The 25,457-nt window shown below is 39.8% G+C and overlaps 1 protein-coding gene across 1 annotated transcript in view; it reads right to left on the bottom strand.

Moving 5' to 3' along the window:
* snx29 (sorting nexin 29) overlaps positions 1-25,457 on the bottom strand; it is a 103,880-nt gene that overhangs the window by 24,652 nt on the left and 53,771 nt on the right. Inside the window, exons 16-18 of the mRNA XM_057357802.1 lie at positions 18,164-18,280; positions 12,503-12,558; positions 11,986-12,067 (exon numbers count right to left, since the gene is read on the bottom strand). Of these exons, the coding sequence (XP_057213785.1) occupies positions 11,986-12,067; positions 12,503-12,558; positions 18,164-18,280 (255 nt within the window). The remainder of the gene's footprint in view (positions 1-11,985; positions 12,068-12,502; positions 12,559-18,163; positions 18,281-25,457) is intronic.

Genomic DNA, 25,457 nt, shown 5'->3' with positions numbered 1-25,457 from the left:
GTTTTCGACCAATCACTACGCACTGGTTAACTGGCCAATCATAGCACACCTCGCTTTTCAGAGAGGCGGGGCAAACAGATGATTTTAACCTTAAATCATGTATACACATTGCATTACATCCAAAACAATCGATAATATTCGTTTTAGCCGTGTCATATGACTCCTTTAAACCTGACATCAATTGTACCATAAAATGTGTTTTTAAAGATGTTTTACCCACAAATAAAAATTCTTTCCTCATTTATTCAGCCTCATCTCACTCCAAACTCACAGGAAAATATTAAGAAGAATGTTGGTAACCAAACAACAATGGACCCCATTGGCTTCCATTGTATGGCGTTAAGAGTCATATAGGTCTTGACTGACATGAAGCAAATAAATCATGAAAAATATATATGTTTTGGGGTGAATTATCTAAATTGTGTTAAAAAGCTCCAGCTGCATATGCGCACATGTTAGACCGTCCCCCAGATCATAATTGAGCGATTGATGATTGGCTCTTTAAAGAGCAGCCACACTTTCCCCCATTAAACTGCTGCACCTTCTTAATATTTACATTTATATGTATGCATTTGGCAGACGCTTTTATCCAAAGCGACTTACATTGCATTATCCTATACATTTGTTTCTAAGTATGTGCAATCCCCTGGGATCGAACCCATGACCTTGGCGTTGTTAGCGCCATGCTCTTACCACTGAGCTACTAAAATTCTCCTCTTCACTCAAGGTAAAAATCAAAGAAGTTCATCACCGTTCACTTAATCTCATCTACATCACCACAAACTACAGTGACGAATTGCAGCCTACGGCTCACTCCACCTCTTTCGAAGAACTGTGGCGGCTGATACAGGACAAAGATGTTGTCATGTTTTCTCTTCTTTGCCGAAGAAGATAACATATTTATGAAATGCGCTCTGTAGAGCAGTCTGTCCGTTTAGGGCTACTGTAGAAACAACATGGCGAATTCCATGTAAGGGGACCCGTGGTGTATGTAGATAGAAATAGCTCATTCTAAGGTAATAAAAACACAACGCTTCATTATGTAAGATCTTTATACACCTCTTACAACACATCCACCTTTCATATCACACATCGCACCTTTAAGAATCAATATGTAATAGCAAAATCCAATGATATAGTTTTGAGCACTGATTCTGAAAAACAGTCATGGCAGTGCACAGCCTCGCAATCTGCCACTCACCCTGAAGTTCACTCTTCTCTCCGGTTCTACCGAGACAAAACATTTGGCAAATTAGGCAGAAAATAGAACCCATTTGGTAGATTGCTGTGCCAGAGCCATGATGTACTGTAAGAGAATGAGTGAGCCAGAGAAAGAAATAGAGAGGAAGGAACGGAGAAGAGGGAGCAATAAGAACCAGTGACGAGAGTATTTCATTACAAACATTCAGCCGCAACATCTGTCACCTGTGTGTAGAGTGTGAGCAGGTGTGTATGCGTGCATTATGTTCAAAGGAAACCCATTACCCTTCAAAAAAACAACAGATGAATTAGGGAATATGTTGAATTAAGGAATAATTCACCAAAGAATTCAAACGGTTATTTACTCACAGTCTATTTAATCTAAACACTATAGTCACGTGATTAAGTTCTGTGATTTAAAGCTTGTATGATGAACAAACCGAAATGTATGTAATTATTCATTGCAAGTACTTATGATCAGACCTCATCTGTCACTCCAAGATATGACTGGCTAAATTGGCATCAAGAACCAATCGCAGTTGAACGGCCCTGAAACTACCAGAATAAAATAAAGGCAAGAATAATCCAGCAGTAGAGTCAGTGAGCCGCACTCGCCTTGACCTCTCTGTCCAACATGCATCGATCTCATTTGGTGTGAGACTTCAGGCGTGATGCCCTCTAAAGTTTCGGCCACCGTGGGTCAAGACAAACAACGCGGAGTGAGCCAGTGTGGGTGGGAGGCAGCGATGCAGGCAGGGGTGAAGACAGCAGCAGATGGGCCCATAAATACTGTTCGACTGGGTTAGTGCCATCACACGCCAGCATGAAAGAAACTCTGCTAAGATGTTTATTAGAGGTGTCATTGAAGATGGATTTAAATGGGGATTTAGAGAATTAAATAGAAAAAAGGGAAAATGAGGTGAAAAAAGGACAGATCTCAGCACTGAACGTATGACAAAGACCCCGGGGTTTCATCAGCAACCTTTGCAACAAGACATTTCCCCTGCTGGTATCACCTTTTATATTTAGCGAAATTAGTTTGCACCTTACAGTCTACTACAGTGTATGTCTCATATAGCTCTATTTCCCCGAGCTCCAGTTTATAGGCAATTCTATCTGTTCATACAGTAGGTGAAGAGTTTGTGATTGCTATAAAAGCTTCATTTATTAGCAGTGTGAGCTCAGTCCTGCAGTATGAACCTTCTAAGGTCAGCAGTGGAGCCAAAAGAAATATAGATTCTTGTCCATTTAACTTTGGCTGAATTGCCTCCTAAACCCCAATTCACTAGAGAGTTGATGGTCTGATCAACAGTGTGTGCATCTGTGTTGACACTGTTTTACTAGAGATGGAAACGCATCAGTCTGATTGGTTGTGTCGTGTTCTAAGCTGTTGTAAAATTCCCAAAAACATACACCTGACCTCATTACATAAGTGTCACTGCGCTAGTGATGCGCGACTTGGGTTTTTTTCCAATCCGCGGGTCCCACTTTTATGAAATTATGTGGCCCGCCCGCTCTATCTATTTTTAAAACCCGCCCTGCACCCACGACCATTAAAAAGACATACTAGGCATTGTAATGTAAATGAAAACAGACTTTATTTCAGCCTAAAAGTGCTTGGAAACAGCCCTTAGATTACATCGCCCTGTAAACTGGCAACAACATACCCTTATGAACCATAGAAACTTGCACTTCACGTAGCCGATACTGCTGTTGTCTCCTGCTGCAACTATTTCTGAGAACCGGTCCCAAACATTAGATTTAGCAGCTTGACCTTCTTTTCTTTTAATGATGTAAATTCCCGACCTTAATTTCTCCCGCACCTCGTCTTCCATCTTCACTTTTATTTCTCCGTTTGTTTTGTTGTTGTGTCTGGTGGCGGGAGCTGCTTGGCGCTTTCGTGACGTGTTCGGTTTGGGGACATCACGCAAGTTACGTTGCTATGTAGGCCTACGTATTGTAACCTTATCAAAGAACCTAATAAAATACGATATTCCCAATTATTTAATATAGGCTATAGGGAATCGCACGCAACACATGTTTTTTTATTTTGTTTTTAATGTCCCGCCCCGCAAATAAAGTGACAATTTCATTATTCGCCCCAACCCGACCCGCGGGTTACCCTGGGTTTTTGCGTCATGTGACCCGTCTGCCCTTTGACCTATGATGTATTAACAACGACCTACATTGGCACTGATAAAAACATAATTTAGTCACGAGAAATTCCATTATTGGCACTTACAATTATAAACAGACATCCCGCCTTAAAGTTTTCCACTATTTTTATTGGGGTACAGAGGAGAAGAGTTTTAGAAAGCTGCCATCTTTCCTCCTCGCTCAGCTATGATGAAGACATTGAGTCTCCTCAGCGTTGAGTGAAGTTCTGGCCCTCAGTGAGCTCCAGCCGGTACCTCCATATGAATTAATCATGAATGCCGGCTACACAGCCACCGTAATGAGGATGAGCAGGAGATCGGTTCGGCTTTGTAACAAGCCTCTTTCTAAAGGTTAAACATACTCTCTCGCACCTTCTTTCCTTCCCGAAGTGTTAACCTAATAATCAACCTCTCAGACATGAGCAAATACCATGCCAAAGTGTGACCCGCCGTAACCCGCAACAAATTTCTGAAAACATCTCTTTATGATTGATGATGTCGAAAAAATCTGATTACAAACAGGACAGTTTTCTAACGTCTTTGTAATCAGAACGACTGAATGTCTACAGTATCAATCGGTTCGTAACATCTAAGGGAGAGGACTTACAAGATGATACTGCCGATGGTCCATCCATCACAAGTGCCATCGCTGCCAGATTTCAATCAAACGGAGTGACACAATAGCCGGCGGGCAATTTTTTAATGTCAATGTGCAAAGTACTTTGCAATTAATAACGGGCCGCCGATGATGTGACTCCGATGAGAATCATTATCTCACTAAAAGTCATCGTGATTCTCATTATAATCATAACCACCGGCTTCACCATCCCGATCATCATTACACTATAATCAGCATAATATCCTTCAAAATACATATGCAGGGTTCAGCGTAGCCCACCGCAGCGTGCTCGTGCATGCAGAGTCTCTCATACTCCTCAAATTCGGCTTAAATGAGACGCTTTAATGGGCAAGCAAGTGAAGACTGGGATATTGATATTACAGAGCTTGTTACATACTCAAAAGTCCACTTTGACATAAATTATGGAGATGTGCATTTTCAAAACAGATTCAGACTAATTTAATAGCAGTCACTTACAGTAGTGTTCTGTTCATATTCAGCGATTTCGATATCTGATTCTGAGAACATTTTGTTGGCATTTCTACCTTCCTCATTAGATAAAAAATATTAAAATAACAACGGTGAAGTAAGGAGGAAAAATGAGTTGTCAAGAAAAAGTTCATGAAAACAAGAACTCAGATTTGAGAGACAGGGCTCAGATGGTCTTGATGATCAAAGGGAATGAGTCTTTTAAAAAAGCTCAGATCAGTGCTTGTGTATATGCACTTCAGAAAGCTATGAGCAACCCACTGGTGCATATATTTGGAGCAGATCTTACTAGTTGTTGCATGTTCAATATAATAAAAACTAACAGAAGAGAATGTCATTGCGAGCAACCAATTTGAATTGTCAAGTAAAAAAAGTTTAATTCATCCATTTGCATTGCATTACAACTGCTTCACTGCAAACAATTTCAATGAAACAATCAAAAAAGTCAAAGAAAGTTTCTTTAATCAATTTGTGTACAACTACTACTAGGGACTACAACTGCATCAGAGTTATTATAGTTTTGATTTTTAAGTTAATTTTAGTTAAATATTTAGCAACTTTGTTATATGCTTTCGTCATTTTATTATTTGTTTATATATGTTTTATGTTGCTATATAAGATTAATTTATTTTTGTGTTAGTTTTGTTTATTATTCTAATTTTAGAGCTTTAAACATATTTCAGTTTATTTCTGAGGCAACATTTCAATTTTTTGTTAGTTTATTTTTGCCCAATAATTTTTAGGCCAATATTTTATTTGATTTCAATAAACAAAAACGTTTTCAAAGTCCTAATTTTAGTAAACTAAAATAACCTTGAACTGGATGTATCAGGAATCGACACAGACACACTGGAATTGATTTGTAATTCATCTATATTTCATTGAATGCTAAAAAATATACTTGTTTACTTCTTGTTAATGCACTTATATTTTTCCAATAAAATTCAGTTTAAAACAATATTTGATGAACTTCTGTAAAATGTTGTATTGTATTCATGGCCGTACCCACCATTGAGGTTCCCGAGGTCCGGACCTCTGTAGTTTCGTAACGGTGTGTAATAACAATCGTAAAACAAAAAATAGGACAAAAAAACGTGATGACATCTTAGTTCTTTGAAGCCACCATAGTGCTTCGAAAGGGTGTGAGCCGTTGGTTGCATTTCACAACCTCACCACTAGATGCTGCTAAAATCTCCACATTGCTCCTTCAAAATGTACATATGTAGATCAAGGCAAGTCTTTTTTTGTTTTTCGACCTTGGTACTTCTAAAATCCTGCGCTTGGCCCTGATTGTATTACGTGTAAAGGGCAAGTTATGGTCGTGTGTAGGACCTACGCCGTAGGCTGTGCGTAGCTCTGCGTAGCCTGACATGCACCTCTCCAAAAATGAAACGACGCGTCTCTAAGGTCAAAAACTCTGAGATAGCGTTGCCGAATGAATTATCTAAGTAAATGATTTGTTCTTCTGTATTTAACATTTCAAGCTGCAACAAAAGTGACTGTTTACTTGCTGCTATCAGTACTAATGCTTCTCAGGCAGCGTACACAACGAGCTGCTTCTTCTTCGGCTCTTCTTGGTTACACAAGCAACACACGCATGGACACTGATGCCTAGTGGTCATTGCCTGTCGATGCTGACACTGACTAGACATGTGCCCTGTTAACCGCGGTTACCACCAAATCTTGCTGAAACCGAGTTGGCTGCGATAATGCAAGGTATCGTTTATTTTATTGATGCGTAGCTTGTCCTTGAAGCACGGCTCTGGGATCAGTAGAAATGCTGCTCGATCTAAAAGCAGTGCGAGTTTGAGTCGCTTATAACGTGCATTTGAAAAAGCAACACCCGTCAAACATGATCATTATAAATATACTTTATTATCATAAAAATACTTGAGGAGGCTTGATCGGTGATAAAAACATTTCCTTAGGCATTTCCTACTACTACGTGTGTTATGGTCTTCCTCTGCAGTGCGTATTTGGAGTTTCTGCACGAGAGCGCCCTCTGGCTTTCGGATGCAGCAGCATTTTACCGTACTTCACTCACAAGTTGTGCATAAATCACGTGATATATATTTTCGGTTAACCGGGCATATGTCTAACACTGACACACAAATATAAATGAAAACCGGCACGTTGCCTACGTCCTACGCATGACCATAACTTGCCCTTAACTTCTTTAAAAAAAGAAAGAAAACATCAACAGGAAATAGAGAAGAGGGGAAAGTGTCTCGTGTAAGCTTCACGCCGCTGATGATGGCTGAGATTGCTGCCTGCCACGCGCGTGCTCGTCGCAGCCGCTCTGATTTAAGGAGGACATTTACAAAGGCACAGCAGCGCCATTAAGACTCACAAGGCTTTCCATACATCACCGGGCACAGCGGTGTACACAGAATACGGGTCATTTCTGTCAGATAACAGAAAGCTTGTATCTAACAAAAGGAAAACAGCAGAACAACCCAGTCACATTACAAACCTATATTTCTTTTCACAGAGTCATTACGTCCTCTTTTTAATAACCTTTTCCCTGCGAAATTGTGTAACCGGAATGAGTTGTTTTAGGCAGGTGTTATATTTTTTCATTACGTGACACGAGGAGGTGGAATTCTTGCCAGCAAAACAAAGCTCTGCTAATATTAGTGAAGATCAATTACGCTCTTTCTATGGAGTCCAACGGCAGTCTGATTTTATTTTATAGAGGGTAATTTTGAAGCAAAGAGGAGAGGCAGAAACACAAAAGTGGAAAATGGAGTAGCTGTAATTTTGGGAGGTGGTGGTAATGTCTCATAATTTACAGTGGGGGATGACTGAAGGATTAAAAAATTGACTCGGGAGTCATCATTTACTCACCCTCTTGTCATTTCAAACCTGTATGACTTTCTTTCTTCCGCAGAACACAAAAGAAGATTCTTTGAAGAATGTTGTTAACTGGCTCCCATTCACTTGCATTGGTTTTGAGTCCATACAATTGAAGTGAATGGTGGCCAGTGCTTTCTTCAAAATATCTTCTTTGTGTTCTGCGGAAGAAAGAAAGTCTGAAATGAGGTTTGAAATGACAAGAGGGTGAGTAAATATGACAGAAATTTCATTTTTGGGTGAATTATCACGTTAATATTTAATTATAGGCATGGGCAAAGTAAGGGGGCCTATAAAAATTGTAAAGAGTTGTGGTGTGCAATTAATAGAAGTTATCCATGTGCGACGAGTTTATTTCTGGTGTTTTATTTAGAATGCAGAATATTCAACATCAGTATGTGGGATAAACTAGTCATTCATCTACACGGGCACCCTGCAGTGAAATGCATTTAAGTCAATTTAACATGAAAAACTCTGGTTGGGGATTACAGAGTTGACTTAAAAAAGTTCATTAGGAACCTCATGCAAGCATTGCATTTAAGTACAATGAGCATGATTAGATGTGGTTCCATTTCCTTATATAACTGAGATAAAATAACAAAAAACAATGAGTATGTATGTTCTAAATTATATATATATACAGGTGCTGGTCATATAATTAGAATATCATCAAAAAGTTGATTTATTTCACTAATTCCATTCAAAACGTGAAACTTGTATATTATATTCATTCAATACACACAGACTGATATATTTCAAATGTTTATTTCTTTTAATTTGATGATTATAACTGACAACTAATGAAAATCCCAAATTCAGTATCTCAGAAAATTACAATATTACTTAAGACCAATACAAAGAAAGGATTTTTTGAAATCTTGGCCAACTGAAAAGTGTGAACATGAAAAGTATGAGCATGTACAGCACTCAATACTTAGTTGGGGCTCCTTTTGCCTGAATTACTGCAGCAATGCGGCGTGGCATGGAGTCGATCAGTCTGTGGCACTGCTCGGGTGTTATGAGAGCCCAGGTTGCTCTGATAGTGGCCTTCAGCTCTTCTGCATTGTTGGGTCTGGCATATCGCATCTTCCTCATCACAATACCCCATAGATTTTCTATGGGGTTAAGGTCAGGCGAGTTTGCTGGCCAATTAAGAACAGGGATACCATGGTCCTTAAACCAGGTACTGGTAACTTTGGCACTGTGTGCAGGTGCCAAGTCCTGTTGGAAAATGAAATCTGCATCTCCATTAAGTTGGTCAGCAGCAGGAAGCATCAGAAGCGTCTTGCCTGGGCTAAAGACAAAAAGGACTGGACTGCTGCTGAGTGGTCCAAAGTTATGTTCTCTGATGAAAGTAAATTTTGCATTTCCTTTGGAAATCAGGGTCCCAGAGTCTGGAGGAAGAGAGGAGAGGCACAGAATCCACGTTGCTTGAGGTCCATTGTAAAGTTTCCACAGTCAGTGATGGTTTGGGGTGCCATGTCATCTGCTGGTGTTGGTCCACTGTGTTTTCTGAGGTCCAAGGTCAACGCAGCCGTATACCAGGAAATTTTAGAGCGCTTCATGCTTCCTGCTGCTGACCAACTTTATGGAGATGCAGATTTCATTTTCCAACAGGACTTGGCACCTGCACACAGTGCCAAAGTTACCAGTACCTGGTTTAAGGACCATGGTATCCCTGTTCTTAATTGGCCAGCAAACTCGCCTGACCTTAACCCCATAGAAAATCTATGGGGTATTGTGAAGAGGAAGATGCGATATGCCAGACCCAACAATGCAGAAGAGCTGAAGGCCACTATCAGAGCAACCTGGGCTCTCATAACACCTGAGCAGTGCCACAGACTGATCGACTCCATGCCACGCCGCATTGCTGCAGTAATTCAGGCAAAAGGAGCCCCAACTAAGTATTGAGTGCTGTACATGCTCATACTTTTCATGTTCATACTTTTCAGTTGGCCAAGATTTCTAAAAATCCTTTCTTTGTATTGGTCTTAAGTAATATTCTAATTTTCTGAGATACTGAATTTGGGATTTTCATTAGTTGTCAGTTATAATCATCAAATTAAAAGAAATAAACATTTGAAATATATCAGTCTGTGTGTAATGAATGAATATAATATACAAGTTTCACTTTTTGAATGGAATTAGTGAAATAAATCAACTTTTTGATGATATTCTAATTATATGACCAGCACCTGTATATATATAATATATATATATATATTAATAGGGATGTAACGGTATCAACATTTCACGATACGATAGTACCTCGATATGAAGACTACGATACGATATTTATTGAATTTTGTGCAGGAAAAAAACAAAAAACAAATGAAGACTTGGAAAAATGTGGCATAAGTGTTTATTAAACTATGACTGAACAAAGATCACATTTATTATTTTTAGATTAGGTCATTTTAAAGTGCAAAGAACAGTAATATAATAGCATAAAAATTAATAACATAAAAATTGAGAACATAAAAAAATTAAAATGAAAAAAGTTTGAGTTGTTTGTCAACTTTTAACAACTCACAACCAGTCAGGTACTCGCCTCATTCATTGCTTCACTCACATACTCACCTCATTCACTGCTTCACTCACTGCTATTTTTCTCTCTCCTCGTATCATCATGAAACTTTTTGGGGTGATGTAACAAATGGCTCTTCATATTAGTCGTATTCCCCGAATTGTACTTCACCGCAGTCTGGCAGTGTCTGCATATTGTTTTTTGTCTGTCCGTCACCTTTTCTCGTTTCTTGTTACGGAAAACCGAAATGCTTCCACACATGCGATTTATAATTCGCTTTAGCTTCAACTAGAGGTGGGCGGAATGGCCAAAAATCTATTTCACGGAATGAGTAATTTTATTTCACGGTAACGATATATTTCATGAAACAATCTCCCATTATAATTCTATATTTTATACCTCATTTTTATTAGATTGATTTAACTAATTTATTTATTACAGTTCATTTAAATGCTCACCATAGTTAAAATGTAGGTAAGTTATGAAAATGTACTAAAGATATCCAATTAAGTTCTGATAATCAGATGTATTATTTATTATTATTTATTCATATTTATCTTCTGGCTATATCATATTTATACAGTAGGAAGATAGACAACATATATAACAATAAAGTATGAATATGCACAAACAATGAGAGTACAGTATATGACTAAACTGGTGTTCATGGGGTCTGTACTGTAGGTCTTTATCGCTCTTCACTCTCTATTAGATGAGCACTTTTAGTGTGTTGCGACTCTCTGTCTTTAGGTTTGTTTATTCTCGGGCTTGTTTTTGCACTGCGAGTCTCTGGTGACTCCTCACGCGTCTCCCAAAACTGGAGGTAGAAGCGCGTCACATCAAAGCGCTCACGCGCTCGCGAGCATCATCGCGCATTTCAACGCAAGTTTCACCTTGGCTCACCTGAAGTTAAACTTTATAAAACTATTAACAGCTTTTCAAAACAACCTGACTTCTGAAATACGTGTTGAGAATGAGCTTTTTTAAATGCTGGCACAGATCCCTGCACGAGCACTGCGGGTGAGAGAAGCGCCGGACTGGAGCGGATCACTAAACTACAGACTGAAAAAAGGTTAAAAAAAATGTTTGATACGTTCATTTGTTACGGGTGGATTCATTTTTTTTTTTCAGAATAGCGCCTAATTTGCAGAGCGCCGAGTTAACCACGCCTACTTATTTACATTCCGCGGAATACATGGAATCGAACAATCTCTTACGGTTGACATTTTATTCCGCAGTAACGGAATATTCCATCATTCCGCCCAGCCCTAGCTTCAACAATTTGTAAATCCGTTTCTATGCCACTAGCGGCATCCGCCATTTTCGCTCAACTTGATCTGTAGCGGGCGGCAGCAGAGCGCAGAGGATGATGGGCACGCATGGGTTGATGGGAATTGTAGTTCCCGCTTCCCTCAACTCGCTCCATTCGGCTGAAAAAACTACACTTTGCCTGGAAGATCTATCGTCATGCGACCACGATAGTATCGAAAAAAAATGCTATCGCGATACTTCGATATTTACAATACCGTTACATCCCTAATATATATAGAAATATAGAAAATATAGAAATACTGAAGATATCAGAATCCAATTTCATACAACCTGTTATTTAAAAGTGTGTCAAGATGGAATCATTAAAAATAAGAATCGCGTAAGAATCAGGAATCCCATCAGGAAACGTGAAGCCTGGTTATACAGGGTTAAATGAGAAATAATGCGAAGAATTATCCCTCATTCATGAAACAATAAAACAGATCTGTTTCCATAGGGATTCATTTCAAGGTTAGACTCAAGAGAAAACTTCGAAAAACACTGTCAAAAGCAATTCACTCAGCAAAAGCAACTAATCTGTGGGGAAATTATTGCTACATGGAAATCTATGCCTGTATATAAAGTGCATGGCCCAATATCATATCTAAATAGGCGTATTACAAGGGTGATATAGTGGCATATGTCAACATGTCTGTTGTGTGACCTTTACCTCTTAAATTATTAGACGTTATATAAGGAATTGAATTTTATATAAAGAATTTGTTTGTAACACAATTCAACAGAACTACATGATTTAACATCACCCGACTAAACGCAGCCCCTGCACATAAAAAGAAAGAATTATTTATTATTAGGATTAAAAGCGCTACCTGATACACATGATAGGTGTTGGCACCTCGACCTTGAAGGAACACAGAAGGGATCCACACGTTGACAAGAGCACGTTGAGTTCTTAAGACACACAGGGAAGGAAACACACAAGAGAAATTTTAATGGAGAATACCTCAACGTGTTACAATAATACATCAGAGTAGCTACAGTATTTTTCTCCCAGGGGTTTGAAATTAAGTCTATTGACATGGATGGGAAAAAATGACAAATATTGATGCCATTAGTCATCAATGAGACCAACAGGGTCTTTACACGACACAAGGGTTCAATGTCCTATGCGTTTCCTTCCGGGCCTTTCTTATTATGACTGACATCCTTTCACATACAAAGGTTACTGCTGTGTAAAAACAGAAACAGCGTTCAACCTCTTTATTTTTAGAACATTCTCTTTCTGCAAATCAGAGGCATTGGGTGAAATTCTATACTATCGATTTGATTCTCTATAGAGACATGTACAGACCATTATAAAAGAACAGCGAGGAGGAGGCCACTTACGTCTCAAAGTCAGATAGGCTGGGATCATCGGAGGTTTGACTCAGGTCTCCTGGAACCTGCTCAAAAACACAACACAGGAAGACGTGGTGAGAATTTCTGTGAATCTCCAGCCGAGTTTGCTGATCAGAACGGTACGGTTTCAAACACTTCCAACATTGGCATACTTCCCATCTAATAAAGAGCATTACAGTACAGTAACACTTTTTTTTAATGTTTTTTAAAATCAAGTATTAATACAAATCTATCTTTCATCTTTTAGTATTAAAAATGCTTACAGTAAGTGCTAAAAGTATATGGACTACTAATAGCATTACAATGAAAAAGATTAAATAAAACATATTCTTGAGTACAGAAAGTGTTACAATAGAATGAAACATAAAAAAATGAATATGATTCCACTGTATCCTACATAAGAGCAAATCAATGATGAAATGTATTAATTTGCACTAATTTTTAGCACTAAGGAATAATGTGTATAAAGTAAAAGTCTAAAAAGAGTCTTTGAATTAGAGATGCACTGTTATATCGGCCAATAATCGATATCGTCGATCATTTTTCATACACTATCGGCTGATAGTTTAAAAGCAGCCAATGATCAGGAACAATATATCCTGTCAATCAAAAGAGGACAGGAAGGTGCAATGAATTTGTGCTCTGTATACAGAAAATGCTAAGGAACATCACCAGTTTGATGTTCAAAATTCATAGTCATTATATGAATTAATAACATTCAGAAAGTTAAGAAATATTCATTTATTCTTCAGTATCGGCTTCGGCAGTTATTACCCGATGGAGAAATTTAGAATCGGTGCATCTCTACTTTGAATAAAACAACAATGTACTTGAATTAAATAATATAAATGTATAAAATGTTTCATTATTCAGTCTTTCAATTTAGTTTACCTCACAATCAATATTAAGTTTTGCACTGTAGCTACCAGGGATAATACTGCCGATGTTCATCATTGCCACTATGGTAGTCAATAGGGTCCAAGAACTGTTTGTTTATAAGCCAGGGCTCTACGGTAACCTATTTTTTTAGGAGCACCAGTGCTCCTTATTTTAAAACTTTAGGAGCAGTCAAACATTTAGGTCCACAGACAATTGAATGTTTTTTTAAAGAAACATTAATTTGGCACTGTATAGCATGCACAAAGTATGGGAAAGCATAAAAACTAAGCTTATTGGTTATTATTGATTATACCATGGGGGCAGTTGAATGCCTCTTTGTGATTGGCTGGCGAACATTCTAAGGGTGTGCATTGTTTTTCAGGAAGCGCATATCTATAAAGTAGGTCCAGATCTGTCAACCACATTACAGTTTCATATCACTGTGCCAAATTTAACTGAATAACGTTAATATACTACTGTCCACCACAGAATACAGACCAACCGAAACACGCAGGGAATCATTAAAATGTATTTTAAAAATAGGCTACATATGCCTAATTAATAACATTTGATTTGAGATTTACAAACGATGAAATCAAATTGCACAGTCTCATGTGGACTTTTTGTCTTGCCTTGGTTACAGCCAGCTCTCAACTGCAACGAAAGAGGGAGATTAGACGCAGCACTTTAATAAATTGTTTCTGTAATAACTCGTTGGGAATATTTATCCTATATAGTGGGCGGTCCATCCATCGGCTACTTCGCTTTTGACTTCAGCTCTCAAAGTGTGGTTCCCAAACTGTCATTTGGGGAAGGTCACTTGGCTGTTGCGGTGCATTACACTTAAAAACAGTTTATTCCAATGACTAAAAATGTCATGTATTCATTGGTTTACACGTGTTTGTGCTTGGACACTGGATGCACAAGCAAGTGTCACGAGCACGGATGATGCACACATTTCATACTGGCCGCGTTTGTGGAGTTGCGGCTGTCTGTCTTCTGCAAATATAACTCGAGTGTGAGCAACGGGGGATGGTGAAAAAGTGGCGCATCCTGCGTTTTCCACGAGTTTTAGATGTTAATGGACCTTAAACAATAGACATCTTCCGCAAGCATTTGTTAATTTATTTTTGTGGTGGGGACTACCCGAAAATTACACCTATGCAACCGTACATTTATTTATTAGCACCAAAAGCAACATCGCACCAGTGCACCTAAATATTTTTTCACGGTCGCAGAGACTAATTTCTGGTCGCAGTCAGGGGCGGACTTACTATTAGGCAAAGGTAGGCAATCCAAAAGGAAGGGGAGGACTTAACCAATAAGCCATGTCAGCAGCCACATAGCGCCCCAAGTAATCATCAAAATAGTTGGGATATCCCTGTTAACGTTTTACGTTGTTACATCTGTACGAAGGCACTCCCCCCATTATAGATTAGAGTGGACCATTCCATTACCACTGTATATGCGCAAGACGAGTACGACACCAGCTAGAGAAAGTTAACGCAGCGGCAGAATTAGTAGAACTGCCCACAGCGAGAGTGTCATTGTGTGGTACATTAGCTGCAAAACGAAGTAAAAGTCGCAGGGAAATAAAACAACAAAGAACGCAGCTATACCAGCGGAGAGGAAAAAAGACGATTTACAAAAGATTGTTGCCAAAGTGGACTTTTTCCCCACACAAACTCCACCGCTGCTCCTACAGCAGTAGTGCATCTCTCTCCCGCCAGACACAGCACTCTTCCGGCCACAAGCAATGATAATGTGCCGGTGAGTATTTCTCCATGAACACCGACAACACAGTTATAATGACTGATGACCTAAACATCTGTCAAACAAAGAGCGCTGTGCGCTTGGTAGGAGAGGGCCAGTTCAATGGTAGAAAGGTTGTTTGACTCCGCTGCGCAGATCGATGGGCACATAAAGACATAATATAATAACGTCAGTACAGTGCTAACGATTCATACTGTACACACTAGTACAGAAATTTGGTCACATTTAAATGCATGAAAGGTTTTTAACCACAAAAAACACGGAGAGAGGGCACTTGATGCCAAACCAAGGAAGACGCACCCTCGCGGGGCGGGGAGACGGCAGTCGCCGGGTTTTTCCTGCATAAAGAAATTGGAGGCGGCTGCCTCAATCAAATTTCGTGCCGCCTTGTTCCCACCAGACGCGAATGAAGCGTTACGCGCGAGTGATTTACATGTTAAGTCAATGCAAAGACGCGATAGACCTCCTTGCGGCGCGAATGAGGCGATTCGCGCGAATTGACCGTTTCGGGCGTTTGACGCGTGATTCGCGCGAGTTGAAAAATCTGGACTTTGGCGAAGATTCGCGCCGCGTTAACCAATCAGGAGCTTGCTCTAGTAGTGACGTGCAGCGTCTGTGCACGAAGGCAGCCCAGAGAAACAGATAAGCAGCGCAACTGAAGTCTATTTGAATTATTAACAGAGAGCGTCTTTGCAATAACTAATCACATATTTAAAAACTACAATACTAATTTCTCGCTAGAAATGCAATCAGAAGTTGTTAAAAGTGAAAATGAAACTTACATTTATACAAAACTATGCTCCAACGGGCGTTTTGGCCGCCATTTTATTTTTTCGAGCTTGCGTCTGTTGTGAATTTCACGCGCGAATGACGCAAATTTCACGCGCGAATGAAGCGAGTAAACTCAAAATGTTCAAGCGTCCAACTAGGCGCAAATAGCGCGATTCATTCGCGCAAGTCGCGTTTGGTGGGAACGCTCAGTTAGACTCTCGTCAAAAATATGTTGAGTGTCTTCACAAAAAACACTGCGTGCATTATTAAACAGATTGTAATTTGCAACTGCAGTTACGCCACAATGGAGGCGCTGTTTCGTTACCAGCAGTGAGACGCTGAAGAGTTCAGTAAAAGAGCTGTATTAGCTGTGTTTCACGGCTGTTCAGGAGTTTTACGTTCAATTTACATTTTCTTGAATTTCTTGAAAAGATTTCCTAAATTAACTTGCTGTACATCATTATAATGTTTTTAGCTGTGAAGTTGGCTCGTTGAATCAGCGTTAATTCTGTACACATTTCGCCAGTATGAACGCACATTGCAATCAGAATGACTCACAAACAAATGACTCCTTTGAACCAATTCGTTTACACAGAATGTAAGAGATCAGTGAATCGTTCAAAGCTCAGTGAACTACAAGAGAACGTAGGGTATGAATGAGCTTTGCTCATTTAGTTAGACTGGTTACTTACGGGCTAAAAACTCTTATAAAAAAGGCTTATATTAAAATGTTCAACTTTTCTGTTTGATTGAATAAATTTAATGCTTTATATAACTTATTAGTTTTCATTTCATCAAATTTTTTTAGAACTTTAATATAAGTGTTTTGTTAAGACACTTATCCCATGTTTTTCATTTGGGAATTCATTATTATATATTTCTTAATTTTTGTTTATTAAGCTTAGTTTTCCCCTGTCACTTTGACTGGGGGTGAAATGTTGTGTGCTTTGAGGAGGAAGAAAAATAAGGGTTGCAGTAAAGTAAAATGGTGCATAGTTGGGGCCTCCATACATGGATTTGCCTAGGGGCCCCAAATCACTAAATCCGCCCCTGGTCGCAGTGTAGAGCCCTGTAAGCATTCTTCCCATATCTTTCTCTGTGTTCAAAAGAACAAAGAAATTTATACAGATTTGGAACAATTCAAGGGTTTACTTTCTATTTAAAGGTCAAAAACACAATCAATTAAAAGTACTGTAATGATGGCTTTGCTAAGAAGAAATTACAGAAAATGTTAAAATCAGAGGAAAAGATCCCAATGACTAGGCATTTATCCCACATTCCAGGAAGCAGCAATGGCACTCTAATCCTATTGGTTTGTGCATCTTATCTCTTCACGAGAGCGTGGTAATGTCAGCATTTGCAGGGGTCACAGGCTGCCGAATCTAGGCAGAAAGTGGCACCGGAGAAGAACAGACACATGAGCCATGGAGGTTAGATAAAGCATTCACCGTATACAGCTAAGCACAGTTACAGAAGGACACTGCTGTCAGATGTATCAAAGTAATCCATGGCCGACAGATAAGCAGCCAAGAGGAAAGAGAGAGAAGGATGGAAACTGTGGCATGCTGGAGTCCTCCACTGTGCCCGAGACAGATCAATAGTCCTGGTCAGATACTGAAATAGTTTTTTCAAAAACTGAAAAAAGGCTTTGTATGAAGTAAAAAAAACTAATTTAATATTATTTGCGTTCAGATTAGGGAAGATACAATATCAGATTTTTACAACTTGATTATCGTGGCCTCAAGTATTCATGTTATTCAATATAAATTCAATATTATTGTGATCTATTTAAATTAAAAATAATTTAGATCAGTTCAGAAGTACATTTTTTCATTTATTCACCCTCATGTCATTCTAAACCTGTATGACTTTATTTCTTCTGCAGAACACAAAAGATATTTTGAGGAACGTTGGTAACCAAACAACATTGGCCCTCATTGACTTCCATTGTATGGACACAAAACCACTGAGACGTTTCTCAAAATGTCTTCTTTTGTGTTCAGGTCTACACATGCAGATAGCTATAAAACGTGTGTGTTTGTTTGTGTCACATGGGTGGGTAAAGGTATATTGGCACAGACAGATAGGTGGTGATGGAAGAGGAGGCAGACCTATAAAAGACAATGATCTGTCCAGAGTGTCTGTTGAGCAGAGATAGAGAAGGCGTAAACAAGCACTGAATGTATGAACGGTTACACGCGTGTGTGAATGTTTTCATGTCCTTACCGGGCCGCGCAAGTCGATGAGTTCCTGTCTCATCTGTCCGATCAGGTTGTCTTTGGCCATAAGAGAGCGGTACAGCCTCTCGTTAAACTCTATCAGTTCTCCGTGCATCTCGGCGACCTGAAAAAAAAACAAGTACATATGACAAACTTGCAGCAAAATCTCACTGAGATAGCCTGCTTAAAGGGCTTACCAGGCAGCTGTCTTGAAAAGGCTTGTAGAAAGTGTCATATTTTCAAGGCGAGCTGAATATGGGTTTTGACTCTCAGGTGTGGAAGCGTTTGGCTGGCAAACAGTAGCTGCTCATTAAAGCCTCTCCCACACCTGCCAGGTGACTTGTCAGCTGTCACTTACAGTAACTGACACAGACATGGAGGAAGCTTCCTGCCTGCTATTTCCCACTCGCAGTCATTTGTTTATGGAAATCTTGTGTCAGGGTGTATTTGGGTTTGCGTTGTGCCTGACAGACACATCGTGTCACTTTTTGACAAGTTTGTCCTGGTTGCAGGGCCCCACCTGGCCAGACAAACAAGCATGAATTAGTGAAAAAATGAGTCATAAACCCTGATGTGGCTCTTGAGAATCAAAATAATGTGTGTATATTGACATGATGCTAAATTATCTGTACTTTTGTCGAGATCACACTAGACCAGTTGTATTCAAACTGAGGTCTGGGGACCCCTCCAGAAGATTCAAGGGGGTCCCCAGAAAATCTCAAAAAAATAAAATGACAACACAAAAGTCTACTCAACATTATTACTGTTTCATTTAGAAGTGTTCATGTTTATCAAGTGTTTATCTCTTCTTTCTTCCATACTTTCCAGATTTGTTTATTTACTGTAATGTTTAATGGGTTGCGCCTACCTCCAATCAAGGCATACATGGATGACATGACAACCATAACAACAACCAAAGCATGTACAAAGCGGCTGCTGGATAAGCTACAGGAGAACATTAGTTGGGCACGAATGGAGGACAAACCCAGCAAATCTATTTGCATTTCTATTGTCAAGGGCCAGCTTACCAATGACAGGTTCTGTATAAAGGGTGAGCCCATACCAACGGTCACGGAAAAGCCCATCAAAAGCCTTGGACGGTGGTACACCGCAGACATTAAAGACGCCGAACAGGTGGAACAACTCAGGCAAGAGACAGCCAGTGGACTCAAGAAAGTCAATAATACAGCTCTTTCTGGGAAGCTGATACTCCGGTGCTTCCAATTTGGCTTGTTGCCATGCCTGATGTGGCCAATTTCAATGTATGAGCTCACGGTGTCTCACGCCAATAACCTGGAGAGATTGGTAAGTACACAAGTGAGGAAATGGCTTGGGCTACCAAGATGCCTTAGCAACTTAGGGCTGTACAGGAATGGAGCTCTGTCTCTACCCATTTCAAGCCTTGTGGAGGAATATAAATGCACCAAAACAAGGTAAGAGATGATGCTCAAAGAATCCTGTGATCCCTGTGTAAAAGATGCTGCTCCAACAGTAGCGACAGGAAGGAAATGGAACCCAACAACAGTGGTAGGAGATGCAAAGGCAGCCCCCAGACATAAGGACATCGTGGGACAAGTTCAACATGGCAGAGGGGGACTTGGTTTGGCATCAACCACACCCACGTGGCGAAAAGCGACACCAAAGGAACAGCGTCACCTGGTAGTGGAGGAGGTTCGGCGTCAAGAGGAAGCAACTAGATGCGCCAGAGCGGTCTCTCAAGCCCAGCAAGGCCGTTGGATGAGGTGGGAAGGCATTGAACGGCGCAAAATCACTTGGAGTCAAAGAACTTGCCACTGTTGCTGTGAGAAGCAGCCACTGGCTGTGGTTGAAACCGAAGGACGCAATATGGGCTGCCAATTGACCATGTAATAAAATGGTGTTGTGTTCTATTGTTATGCCATACAGGAGCAGGGGCACTGAGCTTGCATTAACGGAGCCAGTGGGGCTATAACAGCCTTAGCCAACGGGTTGGCACGTATGGTTGCGTTGATTTTGGTAATGTGTTGTAATGGTATGCCATACGGGACCGGGGGCACTGAGCGCGCATTAACGGTGTGGGTAGTCATGGCCTAATAGTTAGAGAGACGGACTCGTGACCAGAAGGTTGCCGGTTCGATTCAAGGGCCGTCGGGTAACGACTGAGGTGCCTTTGAGTTGCAGTGATAGCTGCCCACTGCTTCTCACTACTCACTAGATGAGTTAAATGCAGTGGTCACCATAGCTGACAAATACGTCACTCTCAGAAGACAGGTCCATTGGAGGATAATCAATAACTGGCCAGTGGTGCAGAAAGAAGAAGCCAATGGCTGTGGTTTAGGTGGATGGACACAGCATGGGTTGCCAGATGACCTTGTAACAATGCGACACACACCCAGGTCTGATCAACCTGCGGTGGACCTCCCTTGGCTGAGGGTCTTGTGATAAAGGGCCGAAACACCAAATGAGGCTGAGGTGCACAACTGACGATGTGTCGCATTGATGGGAACCATACAAAGGGCATTATCAGCAGCACCTCACCAAAAGGCATCTTTCACCCAGGATAATGGATTTGATGAAAGTGGGACACACAACTCATGAGATGTCTCTCTGATAATGGCAAGGAAAGGTAAGTATGCTATGTATTTCTATAATCATTTATCCCCCAAACACAGAGGATGCCTACCCGACGAACCCAGTGAAACCTCAGACCTCCTTTCCTCTATTCATATTCTTGACTGCTTCCCCCTGTCATGCATAAGGCGTGAGAAATGTCCTATTGGGCAATTCAACTGTGCTGAAATAGTGGGATTATAACACCTAGTCCTGTTAAGCGAATCCTAGGGCTGTCAAACAATTATTTGCACCCTGATAAAAGTTTACATTATATAAGTCTGTGTACTTTGCAAATTCATTTTGTATTTATAAAAACATACACACACAGGCATATATTTTAGAAAAAATAAAACATACAAATGAATAAACTTTTATATATAATTTAAATTATTGGTAGATATAAAGAAAATACACGTAATTATTTCCTAAATATGTATAGTGTACATGTATGCGTATGTGTTTATAAATGCAAAATTAATACGCACAGCACACAGACATATATTATACAAACACAAATGTTTTTCTGGATGCGATTAATCGCAATTAATCGTTTGACAGCCCTATTTTTGTTTTTCTTTCAACAGTTTTCTCTTATTTCACAAATTGGAGTTTGTAAAGTAGTCTTTGCAACACTGTAATGAAAATTGCAAACATTTGAATTTAAAATGTTAAGATTTATACATCCAATATTACTCTTATTTTAGCTTATTATTTAATATGTTGTCTTTATAATATCATACTTCTTATTTATTTAACAGAACTTGAATGTTTTTATACAAATAAATTAGGGCTGTCAATCGATTAAAATATTTAATTGTGATTAATCGCATGATTGTAATGAGTTAACTCGTGATTAATCGCAACTTAATCGCACATTTTTATCCATTGTTTATTATTAGTGAAACCATACTCAACATAGAGCATGGAGACTAGACATGTTTCAAAGGTCATAGATGTTTTTCAAAGAACTTGTACATGTCTATTAAACACATGAAAAAAAACTGGAAAAACACAGGTTCCCATTACTTCTTTCTCTGCACTGAGCTATTTACTTACACAAGCATGTTTACATTTTCGCAACTGTGATAGCTCGGTGGAGGCTGTGTGCAATGCAAGGCATATGCTCGAACGGAAGCTGCCTGGCCGCGGCAATCATGTTGCGTGCACTATCGGTGGTCAGTGGGCTAATTTTGAATTCAATATTCCACTGTCTGGCTACCTGCAGAAAGTGCTCAGCGCAAACGTCAGCATAGTGCCTCTCGTCTGTCTTCATGACAGTCAAAGCGTCGACCGTAGTTTCCAGTGTGTGTCAAAATAATGAGCCGTGACCCCCAGGTAGCTATGGTTACTGAGGGAAGTCCATAATCTCTGGTGAGCGCAACCGTGTTTGTCTGTCTTATCGCCTCCTCGACTTTCGCTTTCTCCTCTTCGTAAGAGTCGTGAATCTTGCTTGTAACAGTGGCTCTCGAAGGTAGTTCATATGTGTAATCGTTAGATGCGATGCGAATAATTTCAAGTAGACCCTCGTCCTCCACTACATTAACTGGCCTACATGCTGTAGCCACCCATTTAGCTATCGATGTGGTGAGTCTGTTGCTTGTGGAGTTGTCCATCCGTCTCTGCTGAAAACAATCTAGTGTGGTCTGCCGCGAGGAGGAGAGCTCTCTGCGTCAGTTGTATGCTTCGCATCAAGTGATATTTTAAACTCGACGTGCTGCGGTGATAGCTTAATTCACATCGACAATAAATGCAGATCACTTTAGTCTTGTCGACAGAACCATCAGACATCGTTTTATATATGAATTTTACGTTCAGAAGACCTATTTATTTCTCCATTTCTGTTTGCTGCTGCATCGTTTACTTTCTCAAACTACGGGCAAGGCCAAGGTCAAACAGAAAATGCGCGCTGCGTTAATCGCACGTTAATAAAATTAGTGCCGTTAAAAGGAATTTGCGTTAACGTGTTATTAACGCGTTAATTTTGACAGCCCTAATAAATAGATAATCTCACATCGTAACGTTTCTCAAACTAGGGCTGCAACTAACGATTATTTTGATAATCGATTAGTTGGGCGATTATTTTTCGATTAATCATTAATCGGATAAAAATGTAATTACATCTTTTGCTTATAATAAGTAAATCAGATATGGGAAAAGTATACACAACTGAACTCATTAGCCTTCTCCCAAAATGTTGTGAATGTCTCCATAATTAATACACCTGGTGAGTTGATTCAGGTGTGTCATATTAGAAGCAACTGACAATAGTCTCTCCCAAATTTGGGAGTGATGGGAGGGTCGGCCAAGGAAATCATTTTTTTGTGCCATGAAAAGTGAGATATTTGTCATTCAAATGTAGTGAAGTACAGTAAAAAGTAAACAGAAAAAGTAATGCTTAAGTACAAATACTCAAAAAGTGTACTTAAGTACAGTACTCAAGTAAATGTACTTCGTTACCCACCTCTGAACTAAATAAACCACCAAATCAGGGTATTTAGCCTATTATGTACTTTGCAAAGTGCAAACGCCACAAATTGGGTTTTACTAATATAATCTTTAATTTTGTCATTTAAAACACCTCTCCCCTTTAAACTTTAAAACTGCGCAGCTTGAAGAGATGCATGCAAAACACGTCTGACTTTAAAACTGCGCACCTCGCGCTGCACGGAGAGACGCATGCACCGAGAGACACGTGTGACTTCAAAACAGCACAACTTGTGCCGCACGGAGAGACGCATGCACCGAGAGACACGTCTGACTTTAAAACAGCACAACTTATGCCGCACGGAGAGACGCATCCACGGAGAGACACGTGTGACTTTAAAACTGCGTCACTCATGCTGCACGGAGAGACAAGTGTGACTTTTAAACTGCGCATCTCGCGTAGCACGGAGAGACACGTGTGACTTTTAAACTGCGCACCTCGCGCTGCACGGAGAGACGCATCCACGGAGAACCACATCTGACTTTAAAACTGCGCACCTCGCGCTGCACGGAGAGACACGTCTGACTTTTAAACTGCGCATCTCGCGCAGCACGGAGAGAAACATGTGACTTTTAAACTGCGCATCTCGCGCTGCACGAAGAGACGCATCCACGGAGAACCACATCTGACTTTAAAACTGCGCAGCTCATGCTGCACGGAGAGACACATCTAAAACGGTAATTTTAAAAGGGAAGAAGATGCGCTTGATTTATAACTGCGCAGCTCGCAAGTGACGTCACAGACCAACTAATCGATAATGAAATTCGTTGACAATGAATTTCAATATCGATTATTATCGATTTTATCGATTAGTTGTTGCAGCCCTACTCACAACGTCTCATTGGTCCAAAACCCTGGTATGCATAACTGTATATTAAACATCAAACATGTTTATTAAACTTGATTATCAGTTCCTGTGCCGTGTTGTGCAGCATTAACCATGTGTTTTGATCAAATAAAAACTACAATTCTACTGATCTAAAAAGAAACTTCAAAAGAATTTGGAAAGGAATAGGTGGCGGTCTCAAAACTACATAAATACCTTCAACATTTTGAAAATAAATATAGTATGCTTTAAATAGCTTTAAAAATAGCTAGTTCACAGAATAATTTCCAATTCTCAAAGTCGGTAGTGAGTTCCAAAGAATAGGGCAAATAGTAAAAAATACGTTAATGTCATATGCCCAGGCAGTCTGTAACAGCGACAGAATTTTGGAAACGCTGTTTTGTTCGGTCAGTTGAAAGTGCTGCTGTTTTCTGCCGGTCGCTGCACAGACAGACCAAGAGAAAGACGAGCTGCGTCGGCAAAGCAAATCCTCACACTCGCGGGGCTGTACCTGTCTTCGAATTGTCATACCCTGTCAGATTTTCCTACTGTAGGGCAAAATTTAATATAATCTAAACCACATCGACAAACAGGTAGGATGATTTTACAATGCAAAATATCCTGTCAGATAGTCCTGCCATCTTAAAATAAACACATAAAATAAATTTACAGTGTAAATACCCTGTCAGATTATTCTACCAGCATAAAAGAAACATATAGGATTCATTTACAGTGCAACACCCTATCAAATTGTACTATAGGTATTAAATAATAAGTAGAATGATTTAACTACGAAAATACACTATCATATTCCCGTAGCAGTATAAAATAAACAGGTAGGATTATTTTATAGCGCAAAAAAATGACATAACATTGATGTGTGCATGCCTGGTAGGATAATCTGACATGTAGGATGAAATTTCAGGACACCTGCAACATTTTTCTATTGCATAAAAGCTATGGTTTATCTACGCGCTTTACCTGCTGAAAGAAGTCACTGCAACACTGGTTGCATGAAGTCAAATACACCTGATATTATCGAATATCGCAATGATTCTAAAGTCGATTATCGATAATTATTTTTAAACACGTCGCCCAGCCCTAGTCTGTTGAAAACGCATATTTTGAAAAAAAATGTCAACATGAATAAAAAAATCTCTTGACATAAAGGGGATTGTAGGTACTAACCAAAACACAAGCATGCAGCACAATCACCTATCTAAAAGCATGCACAAACACACACACCAAACCCATGACAAAACTCTCAAATGGGAAATAAGCAAAATCACTGCATTTCTTCCATATTTCACTCTGATCAATACACACACTGAGCTCATTTATAAACACACGCTTATGAGCAGCATGTGTGGAGGATTCATTCATCTCCAGCAGACAAAC

This window comes from Triplophysa rosa, linkage group LG18 (assembly GCF_024868665.1).
Source record: "Triplophysa rosa linkage group LG18, Trosa_1v2, whole genome shotgun sequence".
Classification (NCBI taxonomy): domain Eukaryota; kingdom Metazoa; phylum Chordata; class Actinopteri; order Cypriniformes; family Nemacheilidae; genus Triplophysa; species Triplophysa rosa.
This window is presented reverse-complemented; position numbering and strand designations above follow the sequence as displayed.